Source organism: Macaca mulatta, chromosome 12 (genome assembly GCF_049350105.2).
Source record: "Macaca mulatta isolate MMU2019108-1 chromosome 12, T2T-MMU8v2.0, whole genome shotgun sequence".
In the NCBI taxonomy this organism is placed as follows: domain Eukaryota; kingdom Metazoa; phylum Chordata; class Mammalia; order Primates; family Cercopithecidae; genus Macaca; species Macaca mulatta.
The window spans coordinates 72918807-72939290 of NC_133417.1; the positions used below are offsets into that span (position 1 = coordinate 72918807).

General features: G+C 39.9%; 1 protein-coding gene across 1 annotated transcript in view; it reads right to left on the minus strand.

The window, feature by feature from the left end:
• STK39 (serine/threonine kinase 39) overlaps window positions 1-20484 on the minus strand; it is a 293026-nt gene that overhangs the window by 43905 nt on the left and 228637 nt on the right. Inside the window, exons 15-16 of the mRNA XM_001102299.5 lie at window positions 18966-19018; window positions 14549-14617 (exon numbers count right to left, since the gene is read on the minus strand). Coding sequence (XP_001102299.3) covers window positions 14549-14617; window positions 18966-19018 — 122 coding nt within the window. The remainder of the gene's footprint in view (window positions 1-14548; window positions 14618-18965; window positions 19019-20484) is intronic.

Consider the following 20484-nt stretch of genomic DNA (forward strand, 5'->3'; position numbering starts at 1 on the left):
ATTCACTAATTCGACTGCAATTAATGGACTTGAAATGGCAGGTTTGCTTTAGTCCAATGAACATGAATATTTTATGTATTCTGTACTCTATTATAATGATAATAGTTCTACTGTGTGTGTAGTGCTACGTTAGCCCACACCATAATTTGTGTGAGAATAAGGCAATATTATGAAATAGAAATATATTTCATCTGTTTTGGGAATATACATGAAGTGAAGGCCCTTTGGTTACCGATTAATATAAACAAGAGGTCCGTGATTAATGCCTAAGTTGGTTTTTTGTTTTTTTCCTTTTCTAGGAATCCTAATTTCCTTTTGATAAAATAATTGGATTCAGAATTACTGGAAGGTATCTCTGCAGTCCTCCTGGCCCCCAAACATTCAATTACAAATCACTTTTCAATGTCCTTGCACATAAATGAACCCAGAACACTGGGACATCATCTCAGCTTTTATTTCTCAAGTCCTCCAGTACTATTTTCTTGTCTCTCCATGGTTCCTACTCACCTCAGTCAAAGGAAAATCAAATTCAGGCAGCAAAGTAGTCTAATGAAATGTGTCTGAAGGAAAGCATTTATTTGCCCTCTTGGAGAGGAAAAAGGCTAGCGGCACAAGATTTATACTTTATCTACAAAGGGACCCAATCCAGTTGAAAGACTAGGATTCAGTTTTTGCAAGTCATTACGGCTAATGGCTCTTCACAAGGTCCTTTGTGATCTGGCCCCTGCCCCCTCCCCATCCTTATGCCCAATCCCCCCTCCTCATTCACCTGTTCTAGCCATACTGGTCAGCTTTTACAAAATCCATTGTTTCTGCACATGCCCAGCATGGATACACCTATCTACGACTTCATTCAAATGTCTCCCTCAGAGGGGCTTCCCTTGCTCTTGAATTAGATGAAGATCCCATGTTTTCTCATTATTGTCTTTCTTTATAGCACACCATTTTTCCTTCAGAATGCTTCTCATAATTTGTAATTTCACTGACACCTGTATACTGACTTGTCTAAGGTCTGCCTTTAGAGTTGGACTGCAAGCTTCCTGAGGGCAATGACCCTGTTTTGTTAATCAGGTGTACACAGCACACAGTAGATGAGATGCTTTATTTATTTATTTTTTTTTTTTTTGAGATGGAGTCTCGCTCTGTGGCCCAGGCTGGGGTGCAGTTGTGCGATCTCGGCTCACTGCAAGCTCCGCCTCCTGGGTTCACATCATTCTCCTGCCTCAGCCACCCGAGTAGTTGGGACTACAGGCGCCTGCCACCACGCCTGGTTAATTTTTTTGTATTTTTAGTAGAGACAGGGTTTCACGGTGTTCGCCAGGATGGTCTCAATCTCCTGACCTCGAGATCCACCCACCTCGGCCTCCCAAAGTGCTGGGATTACAGGCGTGAACCACTGCGCCTGGCCTGAGATGCTTTATTTATTGAATGAATGAATGAAGTACAGTTGCTTAAGGGCCTGGATGACAAACAGTGGTAGAAAGCTCCTCCCCCTACTTCTGCATGGAAGCAGGTACCACTCTGGCCCCACACAGGTAGTGCCCTGTGACCTTCTGGAAGCAGCACTCCCCTTGCGGGCACTGGTGTCCTCACACTGGCTGGTGATACAGGTCAGCCTTCTTCAAGTAGTCTTTTGGGCAGGGAGCTAGTGAGACCACCACATGGTAAGCAGCACTGACAAAGTCATTTAAGGACCCCTAGGACATCCCTTGGGGGACTCTCAATAATATCCCAGGGGAATACGTGTTATTACTGGCTAATAACTATTTAGCCTGCAAACGGTTGAATTGTATGGATATTTCAGATTTTGCCTATAAGATTAAACTTACATTTAATTATTGCTAATTGAACACCTAAAGCCACTGTTCAGAGTTACTCTAAGTGCAGAGTTCTATATTTTGACATAAAAAGTTCATCGTGAAAAAATATCAAAAATTAATTTCTCATATTCATTCCTTATCTAATAAAAATTTTCATGAGCACTAAAGAAAAGAGCCAATTTTTCTTTTTCTTTTTAAAAGAAATCCTGAGAGCTCCAGCAAGTGTACAGTGCCAGAGGCTGAGAAGCCCATTAGTCAGAATAACCAATAGCATTTTTATGCTTCCCTGGAGTAATGCTGTCCAAATCATGTCTTCTAACCTGTATACTACCTTTCTGTTAGACACTGAGTTCCCACTGTATGCTACTCTCATCTTATTACTCAATACCATGAACAAATACAAGAATTAGAGGCAAAATAGTTAGAAGGATATGTGAGGAATTGATAGCCAACCCTGGAAATGTCAGGGCAGTGGTTAAGCAATTCAGATGTCCTTTCTTATCCTTCTGACCCTACATATCACAGAAAGACAAGAAAGTGCAGAGCTCTGACAGCACAATCTTGACCCCAGATCTATTCATCCAATGAAGAAATGAGCCATGAGCATAATGACTTTCTGAAAATCCAGTCAACAATCACAAACTGGTAAGGAGTCTCAGAAACTGTAATAAATTAGCCCTCCAAGGGTCGTATTACTGAAAAGATGCTTTGAATCTGATGGTCTGATTTTGAGTAACAAACCTCTCATCACTGACCAAATTCTACAAGAATAAAAATTAAGGCATTAAATCTATTTCTCAAGTTTAATGGACAGCTCCTTCTTTACTTGTGTCAGAAGGGTACACTGGCCAGGCCCATGCATTTGCACCTATAGCTGTTCACATGGTTTCCTGACTAAGAATTCCTGCTATCTGGTTCTATAGCTCAGCAGACACAGAATCTGGCAAGAAAATTTTCTTTTATGGAATGGTTACCGTGGGTTATGCAGTATAGTGGTTGATTCTGAAAAACATTAGCCCCAGAATGAAACTGGAAAGTATCACATGTATCCCCCAACTGTGTGCAACTATGATATATCAATCTGAGAAGACACCAAAAAAAAAAAAAAAAAAGAGAGTGAGAACAAAATTGGGCACAAATGTTGACAATACAATGGGGACAGTATAAACCTGATGACAAAGACAAGTTTCTAAATGTATCAGCAGGTGATCAGTCAAGATTTTTCCTTGTTTTAAAATGAATCTGGGGTAAACGTATTTTTACACAACCTTTTGGATGCTAAACTTAAGCAGTGCAAGATTAAGAACTAGGCTTTCTTGGGACTGGCAAGAAAGTCCTCTTTAAAAAAAAAAAAATAACCAAATATAAGATGCAGGATCAAATTTAAGATTATAACTAGACATGGAGCCAAAATAGTGATTATAAGCCCACAATGATTTAAAAAATATTGATTTAGTTTTCTTCCTTAGCTTTCACATTTTTTTGATTGGGCAAACAAGAACGGTATTACCTGTTATATAAGAAATCATGAGGCAGTGACTTCTCTTTTATTTTAACCAATGAAGTAAAAAAACAGCAGAGAGATTTCATCTGGGACTGGGAGACTTGCCTGTCAGGCTATTAACAAGTAGACTGTTCAACAAAAGAGCCATTTAATTTAAATCCTACACACTTGGTAATGTTAGAAAAATGTAAGTCATCACAAAGACTAGGTTTCCTGCACCAAAGTAAGCCTACTTTACTTCCACTAGAAATACATTTCTGTTGTAAGTAGGGACTGATCAGAAAGTGTGGCGAGACTGAGTGTAATCTTCAAGCATATTTGATTCTGGAGTTAAAGGACAGATTAACATAAATTTAAAAAGGGCAATCTAAAGTAATTGAAAAAAGGAAGACTCTACTGACTTAGTAGATATCTACGACTAATCCACTGGCAAGCTCTTGTTTCACCCAAGTGAAGTTAAGTACAGGTCTTAATTGGATTCTATCTCTGTACTAGTGGTTTTAAAGAGGATATACAACTCCTAACTAAATACAAAGCAACGAAGTTAATTAGAAAATCAGGGCTTATGGTGTGGTTTACTGCTGCAATGAATCATAATCATGTGACACAGAAACTGAGAACGTCTTTGGGGAAATTACAGATGTCATTTTATGCTAGAACTTCTTGGAAATAACATTTGCCCACATTTTGAAAGGTACTTTTCAATCCCTCCTTTTCCCCATCCCCAAATCAGAAGTTCTTTACAAATGACAGGTCTTTCCTGGATAGCTGGTCATTCTGTGTTAGAATCTGCAGATAGATAAGCACAGGGAGTGGCTGGGCTGGCAGAGGATTCAATCCTATGAGTGGACATCACAGCTTAAGCTTCTGATTTAGTTTTCTAGGAATTCTTTCTCCCACTTAATTCTTTTGAATTTGGCGCTGAGGAGGATGGGCACTTTCTTGTGCTTTTATCAGATTTTAAAAAATGATATTCTGTCAAAGCAAGAATTCTATGCATTTTTACTTTAGTCTGTCTTTCTCTTGTTCTTAAATAAACTTCAAAAAATACATAGTAACCCATAGGTATGTGATCAAACTAATGCTGAATCTGTGTGCTCGGTCTGTGCTTATGTTTGTGTTTGTGTGTGTGTGCACATGTGTTCTCACTGCACATTTATTCGGGCCTGGTTCCCAGCATTTTGCAGAGAAAACAGCTCTTTGGATGTTTAAAGCAACACTGTGATTCTACCACCTCTCAAGAGTTCAATTCCTGAGTATCCTTTTTTTTTTTTTTGAGACGGAGTCTCACTCTGTGGCCCAGGCTGGAGTGCAGTGGCACAATCTTGGCTCACTGCAACCTCCGCCTCCCGGGTTCAAGTGATTCTCTTGCCTCAGTCTCCTGAGTAGCTGGGATTACAGGCAAGCACCACCAGCTAATTTTTGTATTTTTAGTAGAGACGGGGTTTCACCATGTTGGTCAGGCTGGTCTTGAACTCCTGTGCAACTATGATATGTTAATATATATCATAGTTGATCCACCTGCCACGGGCCCCCAAAGTGCTGGGATTACAGGCTTGAGCCACCATGTCTGGCCCAACTGCTGAATATCTTATCTCATCTAGAAATGGTAGTTATTCATCTGAATGGAATTAAAATTATCATACAACGTGGATGATACTTTTATATTAGATAGTCCAGCCTATCATTTGTGAATATTCAAAATATAATTTTGCCAGTTTTTAATATTAATGTCCAATTTTTCTATTTGGGAATAAATATTATACCTCAATAAAGATTTCTTTTTAAAGAAAGGAAAGATAATTGGGAAACCAAGAGCAATGAGCTACAATCAAACAGGCAGTGGTGCCTTTTTGAAAACAGAAACCTTACATCATATCTAACAGGTCAACATTTATGTCTGGTAAAAATATATAAGAAAAGTAATCAGCACAGCACCCCCAAAGTACTTATAGTCTTCATTCCCTAAGATATTAAACTTAACACACAGACAACTTTTAATCAGGAATCACTCAGCTGTATTTATTGACATCATTCAACTAACCACAAGCCTGTCTAAATCCAGAAAGGGCTTAAGGAGTTTTCTTCCTTTATTACCTGTCACCATTTCAAAATCATAGTACAGTTGTGTAATAAAGACACTATTTTAATAATGAATGTTTTTCTTCACTGAAAGTCAGTATCAGTGAATATCACAGCATAATCACTGAAATGAATATGAGATGAAATATGTTCACTGTTTTCCAAGACTGTCGTCGTGAAAGTGAACTGCTGCTCAGTAAATTGTGGATCACTCATAACAGACTTAAATATCCCTGACTATAGCAGGAAGAACAGAGCACTTCGCACATCTAACCATATGCTCATGACTGAGCAGAGAGATTCTGTTGCTCCCATACTTGAGAGCCTAAGCATACTTTGCCATTTTGTAGAGAAATAAAAGCTGAAGGCCATCTGGAGGATCCACTGCCTCCTGAGCAGCAATGTTAGTTTTAATCAAAACTGTAACTACTCATTTTGGTAAAAATTTATACCAATGCCATATATGTGGCATCTACACCATTTATACACATAAACATGATTTTTGAAAGTTAACTGGCACAGTTTTAAAACAGACTCCTAAAGACAGCAGAGAATCAAGTAAGGGAGAAAAGCAAAGGAGATTAGTGAGACTGGGAAAAAGGTATAGATGATGAAATGAGCTAAAGGTATCTCCAAAGATTACTATAAGCATAAAATAAAGTGACTATGGGCCGGGCACGGTGACTCACGCCTGTAATCCCAGCACTTTGGGAGGCCGAGGTGGGTGGATCACGAAATCAGGAGATTGAGACCATCCTGGCTAACACGGTGAAACCCCGTCTCTACTAAAAATACAAAAAAATTAGCTGGGCGTGGTGGCGGGCGTCTGTAGTCCTAGCTACTCAGGAGGTTGAGGCAGGAGAATGGTGTGAACCCGGGAGGTGGAGCTTGCAGTGAGGTGAGATTGCGCCACTGTACTCCAGCCTGGGTGACAGAGTGAGACTCCGTCTCAAAAATAAAAAAATAAATAAAGTGACTATGAAATTCCAGTGTGTATGAGAATCACTTGGGATACCTGCTGAAAACAGATTTTTTTTTCCACACTCTGCCCAAAGACAGCTGATGCTGTATCTCTGGGCTGGAACCCAGAAACGTGCATTTTTAGTAAGCATCCCAGATAAGACAGGCAACTTACAGCTCATACTTTGAGAGACACTCAGAATACTTAACCTTAGCAAGCACTAGGGGACAGAAGGCCCTGTCTCTCTCTCTATATATATATTTTTTTGAGACAGAGGCTCGCTCTGTCACCCAGGCTGGAGTGCAGTGGTGCAATTTCAGCTCACTGCAATCTCTGCCTCCCGGGTTCAAGCAATTATCCTGCCTCAGCCTCCTAAGTAGCTGGGATTACAGGTGTGCCCTACCACATCCAGCTAATTTTTGTATTTTCAGTAGAGACAAAGTTTCTCCATGTTGGCCTGGCTGGTCTCAAACTCCTGACATCAAGTGATCCACTTGCCTCAGCCTCACAAAGTGCTAGGATTACAGGCGTGAGCTACCATGCCTGACCAGAAGGCTGTCGAGACAAAACATATTCTTTTCCCAAGAGACCAGACTCAAAAGTCATGTGACAAGTCAATTTCTAAGAGAAAGGAAAGGAACATGGGAAAAAGCAGGGAGGGAAAAAAATCAATCACAGTGAATTACTATTTCTTTTTTGGAAGATACAACAATATTTACATTATCCAAATCATCAACTCATGCAATAATCCAGTACTGAATTTGCAAATGGTATACAATGCATTCATTTATCCGACATATATATTAAATGCCTATGTGTGTCAACAATGCTAGTGATGCAATAACATAGAAGACAAGCGTTGCCCTAAAGATGTCTCCAGCCTCCACACAACGGAAGGCAAGCACGCAGCAGTACAGCAGGATGAAAGCCATATGTCTTGAGTTGGTAAAAATATGGTTCTCTGGCATTCTAGACAAGGAAAAGCTGTCCTCCAAACTGTGCAAGGAGTGGGGTGTCGGGCAGCAGAGGAGGCTTCATGATGGTGACATGTATGGTAAGTCTTGCAGGCAGACAGGTTTTAAACATGATTCTTCATGTGCAGGAAAAGAGCATCCCATGGGGCATGAACAATAGGTCTAAGTCTACTGAGAGGGCTTTGGGAACATCTATCACTAAAGTAAATTTTCCTTCCAGTGACAACTAGTCAGTGATGCTCAAAATCCGTCAAAGGAAAACTGTAGAAGTGAATGCAGGCAGACAGCTCCCTTCTCAGGAAACAGAAATTCCAACATCTGGTTCTAAACTCCACTTAAAGAAATAGACATATGTTGCTACAAGGCTAGAAAAAGGATGGTATAAAAACGCAGCGAAGGGCAGTCAGTGGGCACCTTTCTGGAAGGCATCTGACAAGCAGCTTCTCTTCCTGTGTATACACACAGTCAAACCCTGGCCTCTGTATTGAGCCGTGCAGATTGGAGTTCAGCAGCTTTGTAGGAGTTGGTAAGCAGGACACATAACTGCTTAGCCTAACATACCCACTGGTGTTCCTTCTTCCATAGCTGAGGGTTAAAACTTACTAAACTAATTCCTCAAAAATTTATATCACAAAGTCTGGAGAGAACTTAGAGCTTCTGTTTTCTTTTGTACATATGAATTTTGTGTTTTGCATTTTTCCCCCTGTGCTTCCATTTCAGAGAAAACTTACTTCTGGCCGGCTGTTTTTTTCACCAGGAAGCAAAGGAAACAATGAGTTTCTCTGCTGTCTCATTATCACTCATCCTTGGGAATCCTCTGAAACAACTAGAATAATAGGCACTCAGATTTGGTCTCTTTCCATTTGTCAGCCAACCCAGCCAGGCAAGATAAGCAAATTTATGCATGCATGTCCTCTAGTTTTTCATCTTGAAAACGTTTTTAAACCAACACCCACCCAGGAGGCCTTGCCAATCTTATCAACGGCTATTTACACAAAGCCTAAGAATGTTTCCTGTTTCTTGCCCAAGGTAGTGCTGAGTTTAAGCACAAGTGAAGTGGGCTTATGATTTCAGTCTACAAACAGCACATTTAATTTCTGCACTGCTTTGCTTCTGCTCGAAAGCAATCACTTCATGTCACTATACTGGCCCTTCTTCAATCCAGACTCTGCTTTGCAAAGGCTGGCACACTAAAGTTAGGCTACCCTGAAGCTAGGTATTGAAGACTTTTTGTAACCTGTGTTTGCCATATTCTAGTAAAACTCATAACATTCACTGCTCCATAACATATGCTACTGCTTTTTCAGCCTTTTCACAATGTTGTAAGCATTTACTCCAATTCGAAAGAAAATGCTGATAGGAAAGAAACAGATTTTTAATCTATTTAAATGTTGGTTATTTTATATTATAGAAGCTGAAAAAATACACATGTAAGAAATCATTCAAACCTCGATGTAAACTGGGCTCTTTCTTTACACAGCTTTCCTGAGGTGAAGTTATTTCATATTTGCAAATACGTTGAATTTTGCAACCTTGAAAGCAAAATTCTTAAAACGCTAGAATCCTATAACTCAAAGTATCCTTTGTTTCTGAAGTAAATGTTATGATATATCTGTATATATCAAAATGGGATTTGTTTATCTCTAACAAATGTTTATGAAGGGCCTACTATGTGAAATGCAGTTTAGGGCACTGGGAATGTGGCAGTTAACAAAAGAGATTAAAATTCTGGCCTTAAAAAACTGATGCTCAAAGGGAAGTCCTATATAGCTGACAAAATAAATAAATGAAACATACAGGCTACTGAATAGGGAGATATTAGGTAGAATAACGAAATAAGAAAGAGGGTAGAGAGTTGGGGATGGTGTGCGAGGGTAGAGAGTTGGGGATGGCTGCTCAGGGAGACCCTTTTGTGAAGGCAATATTTAAGCACCGGGGGGTGGGCATATATGGCCCTAAAGAAGGAGTGTCCTGGAAGAAGAGCAAGTTCAACAGCTGGGGTGGCTGGGGTGGGGTGAGCAAGGGGAAGAGCAGGAGAGGAGGAGACATTTGAGAAGTGAGAGGGGACACAGTGCAGAGGACTGGAGGCCATGGCGATTGTGGGTTAGAGCCACTGCAGAGTTTTGATTGAACTCTGAACACAATCTGGCTTACTTTTTAAAAACTGAACTAAAAGTCACATATTATAAAGTTCGCACCTTAAAATGCACGATTCAGTGGTTTTCAGTAAAGTCACAAGGTTATGTAGCCATTACTACTTCTAATTCCAGAACATTTTCATCACCCCAAAAAGAAATGCCATACTTAGTAGTCACTCCCCTGCCCCACTCATTGCCAGCCCCTGGCAACCACTCTTCTGCTTTCTGACTCTATGGATTTGCCTACTCTGGACATTTCATATAAATGGAATCACACCATATGTGGCCTTTTGCATGTGATTACTTTACCTGGATTTCTGGCTGCTGAGATGAGAACAGGCTGAAGGGAGGCAAGGACAGAAGCTGGGATGGCGGCAAAGGGATGAATACAAGAACTCAAGTGGGAGTTGAGAGGGGCTTGAAACGGGATGGGATGTGAGATGGTAAGCAAAGGGAGGATCCTGGGCACATTCAGATGGGTTGGATGTGAAGTACGAGAGAAAGAAAAGTCAAGGACAATGCCCAGGGTTTTGGCCTGAGCACCTGGGAAGTTGGAGATGATGCCTATGAAGAGTCTAAGATTCCTGAGAGGGGCCGGCTGGGAAGAAATACCAGGGGCTGGATTTTGAAACTGTGGACTAAATCTTGGATGTCTATTACCTTACCAAGTGAAGATGTTAAAAGGAGAGCTGAATATAAGTCTGGAATTCAAAAGAAAAGTCTGGATCAAAGATATAAATTTGGGAGTTAAAGAGTGGAAGGTATTTAATACCATGAAACCTGATAAGATCAGCAAAGGAGCAAGTAGAGAAAGAGAGGAGATCTAAGGAAAGAGTCCTTGGACACATCAAGATTTATAGGTTAGAGAGATGAGGAGGAACCAACAAAAAAGACAGAAGGAAATACCAGTAAGATGGGAGAACTAGGAGAGGGTGGAGTCTTAAAACCAAGTGAAAAAGCTTATCATGGAGAAGGGCATTGTCAACTACGCCCAGTACTGCCAACAGGTCAAGCATGATAAGGACTGAGGATGAACCTCAGGTTTAGGAACACGGCAGCCATTCACAGACCACGTGTCCTTTACCATCCTTCTTTCTCCCCTCACTCCAGCCACGCCTACCTGTGCATCTGCCACTCCTTTTTTGCAGGTGTGTTTTCCCCAGGTACAGCTTTGAAAAGAACAGTTTGAGTGGAGCAGGGCGGTCGAAAGTCTGACTGAGGTGGATTTAAGAGACAGTGATAAGAAAGGAATCAAAGCCAGGGCAATTGTCTTTGATAAGTTTAACTGTAAGGGGATGGAGAGAAATAGCTGTAATGGGAGGTGGGGTAAAGACAGGGCTTTCTGAAGATAAGAGAAATAAAAACATATTCATATGCTAGGACATATCCAGTAAAGAGGGAAATACATGAGGAGGGAGGGAGTACAGGTTTGCCAGGATTGGTTGGAGGGAACAAGATCAAATAAATTAGTTTGTCAAATAATCAGCAATTAAAATAGAAAACATCCACTGGTCCGTGGAAAAACAAACAAGGAAAGCTATTTTTCTCCCAGGGGACACAAGAACCACCATCATTTAAAATTACCTGGATCCACTTTTTAAGGGTGAAGGTATAAATCATATGCAAAGTGTCAACACTAGGGAGTCAACAAGACCCAAGCTCAAGGACCATTACCAGTTGCAACAGTCTAGACACTTCTTTGGACCTCAGTTTTCAGTCTGCAACGTAGTGATTAAAACAACCTGTCCTCTTTACCTTATAGAATTGATGTGATGATCAAATGAAATACATAAACCTTGTCTGTGAACACTTAAGTGTGATGTCCATGTAAGGCATTTTTTTTTTTTTTTTTTTTTTTTGAGACGGAGTCTCGCTCTGTCACCCAGCCCAGGCTGGAGTGCAGTGGCGCGATCTCGGCTCACTGCAAGCTCCGCCTCCCGGGTTCACGCCATTCTCCTGCCTCAGCCTCCCGAGTAGCTGGGACTACAGGCGCCCACAACCGCGCCCGGCTAATTTTTTTGTAATTTTTAGTAGAGACGGGGTTTCACCGTGGTCTCGATCTCCTGACCTTGTGATCCGCCCGCCTCGGCCTCCCAAAGTGCTGGGATTACAGGCGTGAGCCACCGCGCCCGGCCCATGTAAGGCATTTTTAAGTGCTACTATATCAAAAAGAATTAGATATGCCTGTTCTTACTCCAACACTTTCTACATAGAAATGATTTAGCTCCAAGAAGGGGAAAAAAAGGCAAGCTGAAGAGTTTTTAGAAGAATAATTAACTAAGGCATAGAAAAAGAGAAGCTTTCTGGTTATATATTGTATTGAAAACACACTCAATAAGTTGTACATGAACTCTGCCTTAATTTCCTAATTTCCTCCTTTTAAAAATTCAACAACAACAACAACAATAAAACCTTCTTAACTTTAGCTGAGCCTGGGGCAAAAAAAAGAAGTACATTAAACTTGACTGCAGGTCTGAAGCAAGGACCATGCAGACGACGTGACCGAACGCCTTTCCATGAAGCTCTCTTATTTTCTGTGTTCCCAGCCACCTGCCAGGATCAACTCCAATAAAAGAACAATCTGATCCTTGGCTTCTTGCCCAATAGGAGACATTAGTAGGTGTTTCAAAGAAGTTTCTGATTATCATTTTCACTTGATTAATTTTCTATTCTGGATGCTTAGCATATGGACCATAGCTCTCTGCAAGGAAAATATATTTTGCAGGGTCTCCTGATCTAGCCATTAACTGTTCTATTTCTTCTGGTAAAGTAAGACACAAAAGTGTGTACTTATGTTTTCTAATGAAGGAGAGTGTTCATCTTCATCAAGGAATTGGTAGGTTAACATAATGAATTCTTAGACAGAATTTAAAGTAGACACCAAAGTTGAATCAATCTTTTTTCTCAACTTCCCTCTCACATTTGATTAGAAAACTTAGGTGAGAACTTAGCTGGCCTTAAACCTCACAAGATTGTAAAGGAAAATGTGAAAGACAAGATATATAAGGGAATACACATTCACACCACATAAATGCATGTGAAGTCACTTTTCTTTAAAATATGTCTGTGTCCCCTCATGTATGGAGCCACTTGGCAAAGGAGTTAGAGCTTCATTGTGAAATCTATGTGAACACTTGATGTAAAATCAATAGGGAAAAAGCCTATTTTTTTCTAATTATAAAGGTATCTTTGTATCTGCATTTATGACGTATCAATTGTATATAAAGAACATACTGGATATTATGTATTTAGTCAGAATTCTAATCTCCCACTATAAACTCAATTCCTCTTATTTACATAAAATAATTCACTTTATAATGATTTACATTCCAAAGTTACTAGGAACAAATTATTCTGATAGGTGTGTGTATCTACCTTAAACTCCCTCTCAGTCACATACTCCAGCGTTATTGGGGAAGGACTTATTTTGAATAAGTTATTTTTTTTTAATTAAAACATATCATTTAAGGGGCTGGGAGCAGTGGCTCACACCTGTAATCCCAGCACTCTGGGAGGCCAAGGCAGGTGGATCACTTGACGTCAGGAGTTCAAAACCAGCCTGGCCAACATGGCGAAACCCTGTCTCTACTAAAAATACAAAAATTAGCCAGGAATGGTGGCACACGCCTGTAGTCCCAAGCTACTCGGGAGGTTGAGGCATGAGAATTGCCTGGACCTGGAGGCGGAGGTTGCAGTGGGCCGAGATTACACCACTGCATTCCAGCCTGGGTGACAGAGTGAGACCCTGTTTCAAAAAAACAAAAACAAAAACAAACATAAACCATATCACTTAAGGGGAGCATGTCATTTCAAACATCAGTTTTGAGTTGAATATTTTTTAATAAGGCATTATCATAATACACAGTCCCCTAAATAATGTTATTAGAGTTAATAATATAATATATTAACATAATTATTAATATGCTAACTAACCTTGATTAGTTAGGGTTATTATCATTATACATCATAAAATCTCTATAAAGTCAGAATTTGCTGAAGAGCATGGAGCTATTCACCCTCACTCTAGGTGGAACCAGGCTACATATTTTCTCAGATGGCTGTCTGCCTCTTAGAACTCTTCTGCGTCCTTTGCTTTGTCAGGAGGTCTATGGGTGGCTGCTTGCTCCTATCAGCAGTCTATGTTGAGCAGGCTCCCTATCTCTGTACAGCTATCTTATGATTCTAAAGGAGGCAGAAAGACCCACAAAGTGAAATCGTTCTGCCACGTCCCAGCTGCATGGCTCTGGACACACCACAGAACCTCTTTAGGAATTCATTTCCTTATCTATACAGTGAAAGAACTGGCCTGAATGATCTTTAAGTTCCCATCCAAACCTGAGATTTTACAATGAATATTGCTGAGAGCTGAAAAAACGAATTCTAAGTTTATTAGAACTGTGTCCAAAGAAAGAATATAGAAACTCTGAGTAAGGGTTTCAAAGGTTCCTATGCTTTAGTGAACAGAATTTATAGCATCTTATTTTTGTTACATCATGGACTTTTGGGTCTTCTGAGTTCTTTGTTATATTTCCAATAAATGAGGCTCCTCATTGGATAAATCATGTCCAGATACATGAGACAGGATTACATTAAGAGCTTTTGAAAAAAAGAAAATTAAATATGATCCTTTTTTTTTTGAGACGGAGTTTCACTTTTGTTGTGCAATGGTGCGATCTCGGCTCACTGCAACCTCCGCCTCCCAGGTTCAAGAGATTCTCCTGCCCCAGCTTCCCAAGTATCTGAGACTATGGGCATGCACGACCCATGCCCAGCTAATTTTGTATTTTCAGTAGAGGCGGGGTTTCACCAAATAGGCCAGGCTTGTCTCTAACTCCTGACCTCAGGTGATCCACCCACCTTGGCCTCCCAAAGTGCTGGGATTATAGGCATGAGCCATGGCACCTGTCCAAACATGATTCTTAAATATACTTCTACATAAAAGATAAGAATTCAAGAAGAATTCTTCAAATATTCAGAGTGAATTATTCCTTAATGAACACTTTTGCTTCCAAACACATTTCCATTTTATATACCAACAAAATGACAGTGCATACTAAAAAACAATTTACCTATAACTACATCGTGACCATCCACCAAGCCAGCAGAGAAGAGCTCCTGAGATACACCATCTGCTGTATCTGTCCAAATGTGAAATGAGTATGTATTAGTAACTATAACATAAAAATCAACAACCCAGTACAATGTAAAATATATATATTTCATTTACGAAAAGCATCCATGAGTTTTAATTCAACAATTCAGACGCTATTAAGAGAAAATCAGAAGCAACATGAAATACATTTTGCCACGTGCCATTTGCATCTTGCTATTTATTCAACAGAAGTTACACAAAATTATTTTTTCCATTTTTGGTGAAATAAAACACTTGTGCCCTCTGGCTACTATCTGAATTAATCTTCAAATGTGCCTCCGGAAGTTATAACTGTTCCCTATCACACTGCTTCTCTTTCCTGCCAAGGTTAATCCCACCCACCATCATCAATCCTTTTCTATCATTAGTAGCTATGCAGTGAATTTACAGCAAAAGTTGAATGGGTAGCATCTGATATAACCTTGCATGTTGTACAAACAGCCTATGAGCTTGCTGGACTATTAAGACGAGCTATTTAAATGTATGCTATTAAGAAACTCCTTTAACATGACATTGATCATTTGATAGCAATGGATACACTGTCTTAGAAAAATGTGGCTGAATAAAATACCATACTTTCTCAATGATAAGTGACAGGAGTTCGCAGTCTCCTAAGGATGGGACTAAAGAGGCCGTGGCAAGTGAATACAGCTGGAATTACTTAATTGAAAGGTTACGAATGAACATGATAACACTGTAACCTTCTATTTGAAGGCTTTGTAAAGAGAAACTGATAAATTGCAATGTGCTCAGGAGAACTGTTAGAAACCCCCATGTTTTCACAACGGAGCTCACTTGGTTCAAGGGAGCTGACTTGGTCCCCAGGGACTTCGGATATTCTCACAAATATTTAGAACTGTAGCTTGATAAGAAGAAACTGGCTCAGCAGGCTGTAACACTCTTGATGGGGGTTTGACAGAAATGTCTTCCAAAGTCAGGGGGCACCTGAAAGTACAGCTGCTAAATCAGATGAGCATCTAAACAGAATTGCAGTTTGTGACACCAAAAGCTGCCCTAAACATAAACTGCGTTTCATTACTTCATCTGTGCTTCAGATGTGGTGACTATGTAACTGGGCCGGGGTGTGTGTGTGTGTGTGTGTGTGTGTGTGTGTGTGTTTGTGTGTATCTGTGTTTGCATGTGTGCATACACATGTGAGTGTGCAGCTGGAGGTACATTTGTGTTTCATAATTCTTGGGATTTAAAGAGCTTGCCCAGTGTCTGACACATAGTAAATACTCAATAAACGGTAACTATGATGATGATGCAGCAGCCAAAGATCATTTGAAACACACCTTACACTTTATACCTCCAGAGAAACTGTGGTATTCTGCCATTTTACTGATTCCATTTCATAATGAAGTCATAATGAAATGGAATAAAATGAAGTAAATGGCAAAGAAATATATAGGAATCTTACTAAACTATAAAGTTCCATATAAGATGAGCTTGTCTTAGGCTTTGTCCTTTTTGCTAGCAGTACAAAAAAACACTTTGGCCCAGTGCAACAGCTCATATTTGTAATTCCAGCACTTTAGGAGGCCAAGGCGAGATGATTGCTTGAGCCCAGGAGTTACAGACCAGTCTGGGTAACGTAGGGAGACCCCGTCTCTACAAAGCATAAAAAAATTAGCTGGGCATGGTGGCATGTACCTGTGGTCCCAGTTACTTGGGAGGCTGAGTGGAAGGATCACTTGAGCCTGGGAGGTCAAGGCTGCAGTGAGTGCCAGCCAGGGTGACAGAGTGAAACCCTGTCTATTTTTAAAAAGGAAAAGAAAAAAATAAACACCTTATAAAGTCTCTTCATGATAAAATGATCCCATAATCATGGAAGTTAGGGTAGCATAATGAGAGGCGCTACTCTGAACATGATGCAGCTTTCTGAAGCTGCCAGAACATTCAGCCTCATAACTGGCATCTTCCTGGATGTTACCCAAATCTGTACGGAAATAAGTGAACTGAATTAAAGAACCTAACACCTAGTAGGCATTGGGCAGATAGCAGGCAGTCATTCATTATATTTCTATTGAATGGTCATCTGCTGAAGCATTTGGATGTGTTACCCATCATTTCTAAAGTATCAGTAAGATCTTACACTTAAGTAAAGAGCTATAATCACAGAAGGTAGCCAAAAATGAAATAATCAAAGCTGCATTGAGGGATAGCACTAAAACAGTACCAAAATGACTGACATTCCCAAATGATTAAAGCATACAGCATGTCCTACTGTTTTCAGGACTCCTGGGCACCAGATGAGTCATGCCAAAATGGCAAACAGGTACCGCTGGCTGATCCAAATGGGAAATATTCCATATCTGCATGTGTGCCATTAGGCATTTTGTATGCATGGAAGTAAGATACCAGTAATAGTTCAGAACAGAAATGTGAAATAACTTATTTCATGTTTCATTAGCAATGTATTTTTCTTTAAGCTGTTTAATATCCCTGGTGCCTAAACAGGATAAATATTCATGTATTAATTTCTGGCTTCCAGAGCACATGGGACACACTAAACACAAAGGGCTTGTCCTCAAGTGAGGAAAGAGCATATTTTATGTGTTTACATTACACATTTTGTGCCATATATACTTATTCACGTGTATATACAGCACAAGCATAATGCATGTGGACTGCACACAGATTTACTGCAAGCCAAGTCTGAAATACAGACAGCATCAATAGTCACAGAAGTGCAGTGATATATGCATAGCGCTTCCTTCAATAATGGGCCTGTGCTCTGCCGCCCAGTGAAGGCTGGCTGGCATTAGGCAGACAATGCTATGGGTTCTGTCTGTGCAACAGAAGCAGGGACTGTTAATCTAAATGTGGCAAAGGCAGCTGCCAAAGCCAGTGCCAATGGCCCAATATTGCTGATAGGGCCATGTTACCCGCGAAAGTCCTGAGCTCATATTCACTTCTTTGTTACCTCTTAAAATTAAAATTGATTTTCATTGCCATAGTCAATTTTAAACAATCAGATGTAAAGAAACAACCTAAAATTAGAATCTGTTCTTTCTACTTGCTGTACTTGAAACATTTATTATATAATTACTAGATTTTATCACAGCATGGCCTGGTCAATATTTTTATATTATGACAAAATAGATAGCTTTTTGACAATACTACCTGGTGCTGTACAATTTCATAAACCAACTCTAAATTGTCAAAGATGGATATCTCCGGAAAGAAAGATCAATTAGCAAATCCACTAGGGCCTTATGTCCATTTATTCATTGAGACAGAGTCTCGCTCTGTCACCCAGGCTGGAATGCAGTGGCACAATCTTGGCTCACTGCACCCTCTACCTCCCAGGTTCAAGTGAGTCTCTTGCCTCAGCCTCCCAAGCAGCTGAGACTAGAGCTGTGCACCATCACACCCAGCTGGTTTTTGTATTTTTAGTAGATAGGGGGTTTCACCATGTTGGCCAGGCTGGTCTCACACTCCTAGCCTCAACTGATGCCCCGCCTCAGCCTCCCAAAGTGCTGAGATTACAGGTGTGAGCCACCGTGCCTGGCCTGTACATTTATTTTAAAAAGATATTTCATATTTTAGTTTAATTCAAATATACCAGGAATCCTGAAATCTTTGCATTTATAGAAGACTAGTAATCAGGGACCAGTAAGCCTATGGCCAAGCATTGCCCAGGAATATTTTGTTTAGCTAGTGGCCTTTGTAAAATTAAAAAAAAAAAAAACAAACAAAAAGAAACTACTGAACATGAGTGAAATTAGATAGGAGATCCTCCAGTTTCCTGAAGTGCACACTACTCACTTTGGTTTCTGTGGACATCTGAGTTTGTGTCTTCCTGCAGGTAATAACCACAGGGTGTCAAAGAGTTTGCTGATGGGCCACCCAACAAGCTAGAAAGTTCTTGTACTTTGGAGTTTTCAAAATTTTAGTAAATACTCCCCAATGGAGGCTTCACATAATCTGAACTGAGATCACAGAAGCAAAGTATGTTACCTTTTTGTATGATCCCACTGTTTGCTGCTCATCCCTCATTAGGATTGTGGTATGCTTCTCATTACATTCATCATCATTTGCTTTAGGGCCTGCATTACCATAGCAATACTTATTTTCACGGTTGAGCTAATAAATCTATCTTATATTTGTATGTATACTGTGCCGCATGTGTCACTGAGATTCACACGGTCAGTCATGATTTGGTTTGGAATCCTTAGAAGTATCAAAAGTCCTTCCTTCCATCTCTCTCTCCTTCCTTCCTTCATTATTAAACAAAGCAGTTTTAAATAGCAAATTATAACCACATGCTTGTAATCAATTTCTGTAATGTTCTGTGAGGCAATAAAATAATAACTTCAATTAAAACTTACCTCTTCCTGGAGTAAACTCAAATCGTATGTCATTAAGTTCCTTTCTGGAGTTTCTGAAATACATACCACATAATACATTAAAGTCCAGTGAAGCAGAGTTTAGTCGAACTTACATGTATTCAGATTTTCACAAGATGCTACTAACATGTGGAAACATTTTACAGTTTGAGGTTACCTCCAAGTATTTTGTTAACTGGGAAAGATAGTTATGACAATAATAATGAAGAGATTTGTTTGATTGAATTTACCTTATACAAACATGCTTGTATCACAAAATTCCAAAAACAAAATGTTCATTTTATAAAATCTGCACTAAACAGGAAACCTTGAATATAATTTTTTTTTTTTTTTTTTTTTTGAGACAGAGTTCCACTCTTGTTGCCCAGGCTGGAGTGCAATGGTGCAATCTCATTGCAACCTCTGTCTCCCAGGTTCAGCCTCCTGAGCAGCTGGAATTACAGGCATGTGCCACCACGCCCGGCTAATTTTTTGTATTTTTAGTAGAGATGGGATTTTTCCATGTTGGTCAGGCTGGTCTCAAACTCCTGACCTCAGGTGATCCCCCCAGCCTCGGCCTCCCAAAGTGCTGGGATCACAGGTATGAGCCAACACACCCGGCCAATATAATTTCATTAAAAATTTCAGAAGCCTTTAGTCTAAAATAAATGGTATCCACTGTATTTTTCATATTTTTTCTTGAAAAATAGTATTTTATTAAATCATTTTTAAAAGTGAAACAAACAGGGAAGATGGTCTCAGTGACAGAATTCAAGAAGCACTACACATTAAATCATGTAGCACACCACCAAGAAAAAGGTACACACTTAGTAGTTTAAAATTTTATCTAAATTTAAAAGTTTTATATATTCAGTGGGCAATTTTGCAACATTTTGCCCCAGGAATAAATAAAACTTTAAGTAACTGTAAAGGCTTACATAAAACTGAAAAATATATATGTATATGCAATTTAAAAATTAAATGGCATGGGGAGATATGAAATACATAAATATCTGAGACACAAGTTTTCCATTCAAATTAATTTTAAGAAGTGATAATAAGGGGCAGTGAGCTATAATTAGAATAGTTTCAAATTCTTGTAAGAACACTAAAATATTGTAAGTATCAACAGATGCCTATAAGTAAGGTTAATAAAAACATCTTAAGAAATTGCAGTAGAAGCCGGGCACGGTGGCTCACGCCTGTAATCCCAGCACTTTGAGAGGCTGAGGCGGATGGATCACTTGAGGTTACGAGTTCGAGACCAACCTGGCCTACATGGTGAAACCCCATTTCTACTAAAAATACAAAAATTAGCTGGGAGTGGTGGCACATCCCTATAATCTCAGCTACTCAGGAAGCTGCCGCAGGAGAACTGAAACCCGGGAGGTGGAAGTTGCAGTTAGCCGAGATCACACCACTGCACTATGGGCGACACAGCAAGAGTCTGTCTCATTAAGAAAGGAGACAGAGAGAGCAAGCGAGCGAGCGAGCGAGAGAGAGAAAGTTGCAGTAGGAAACA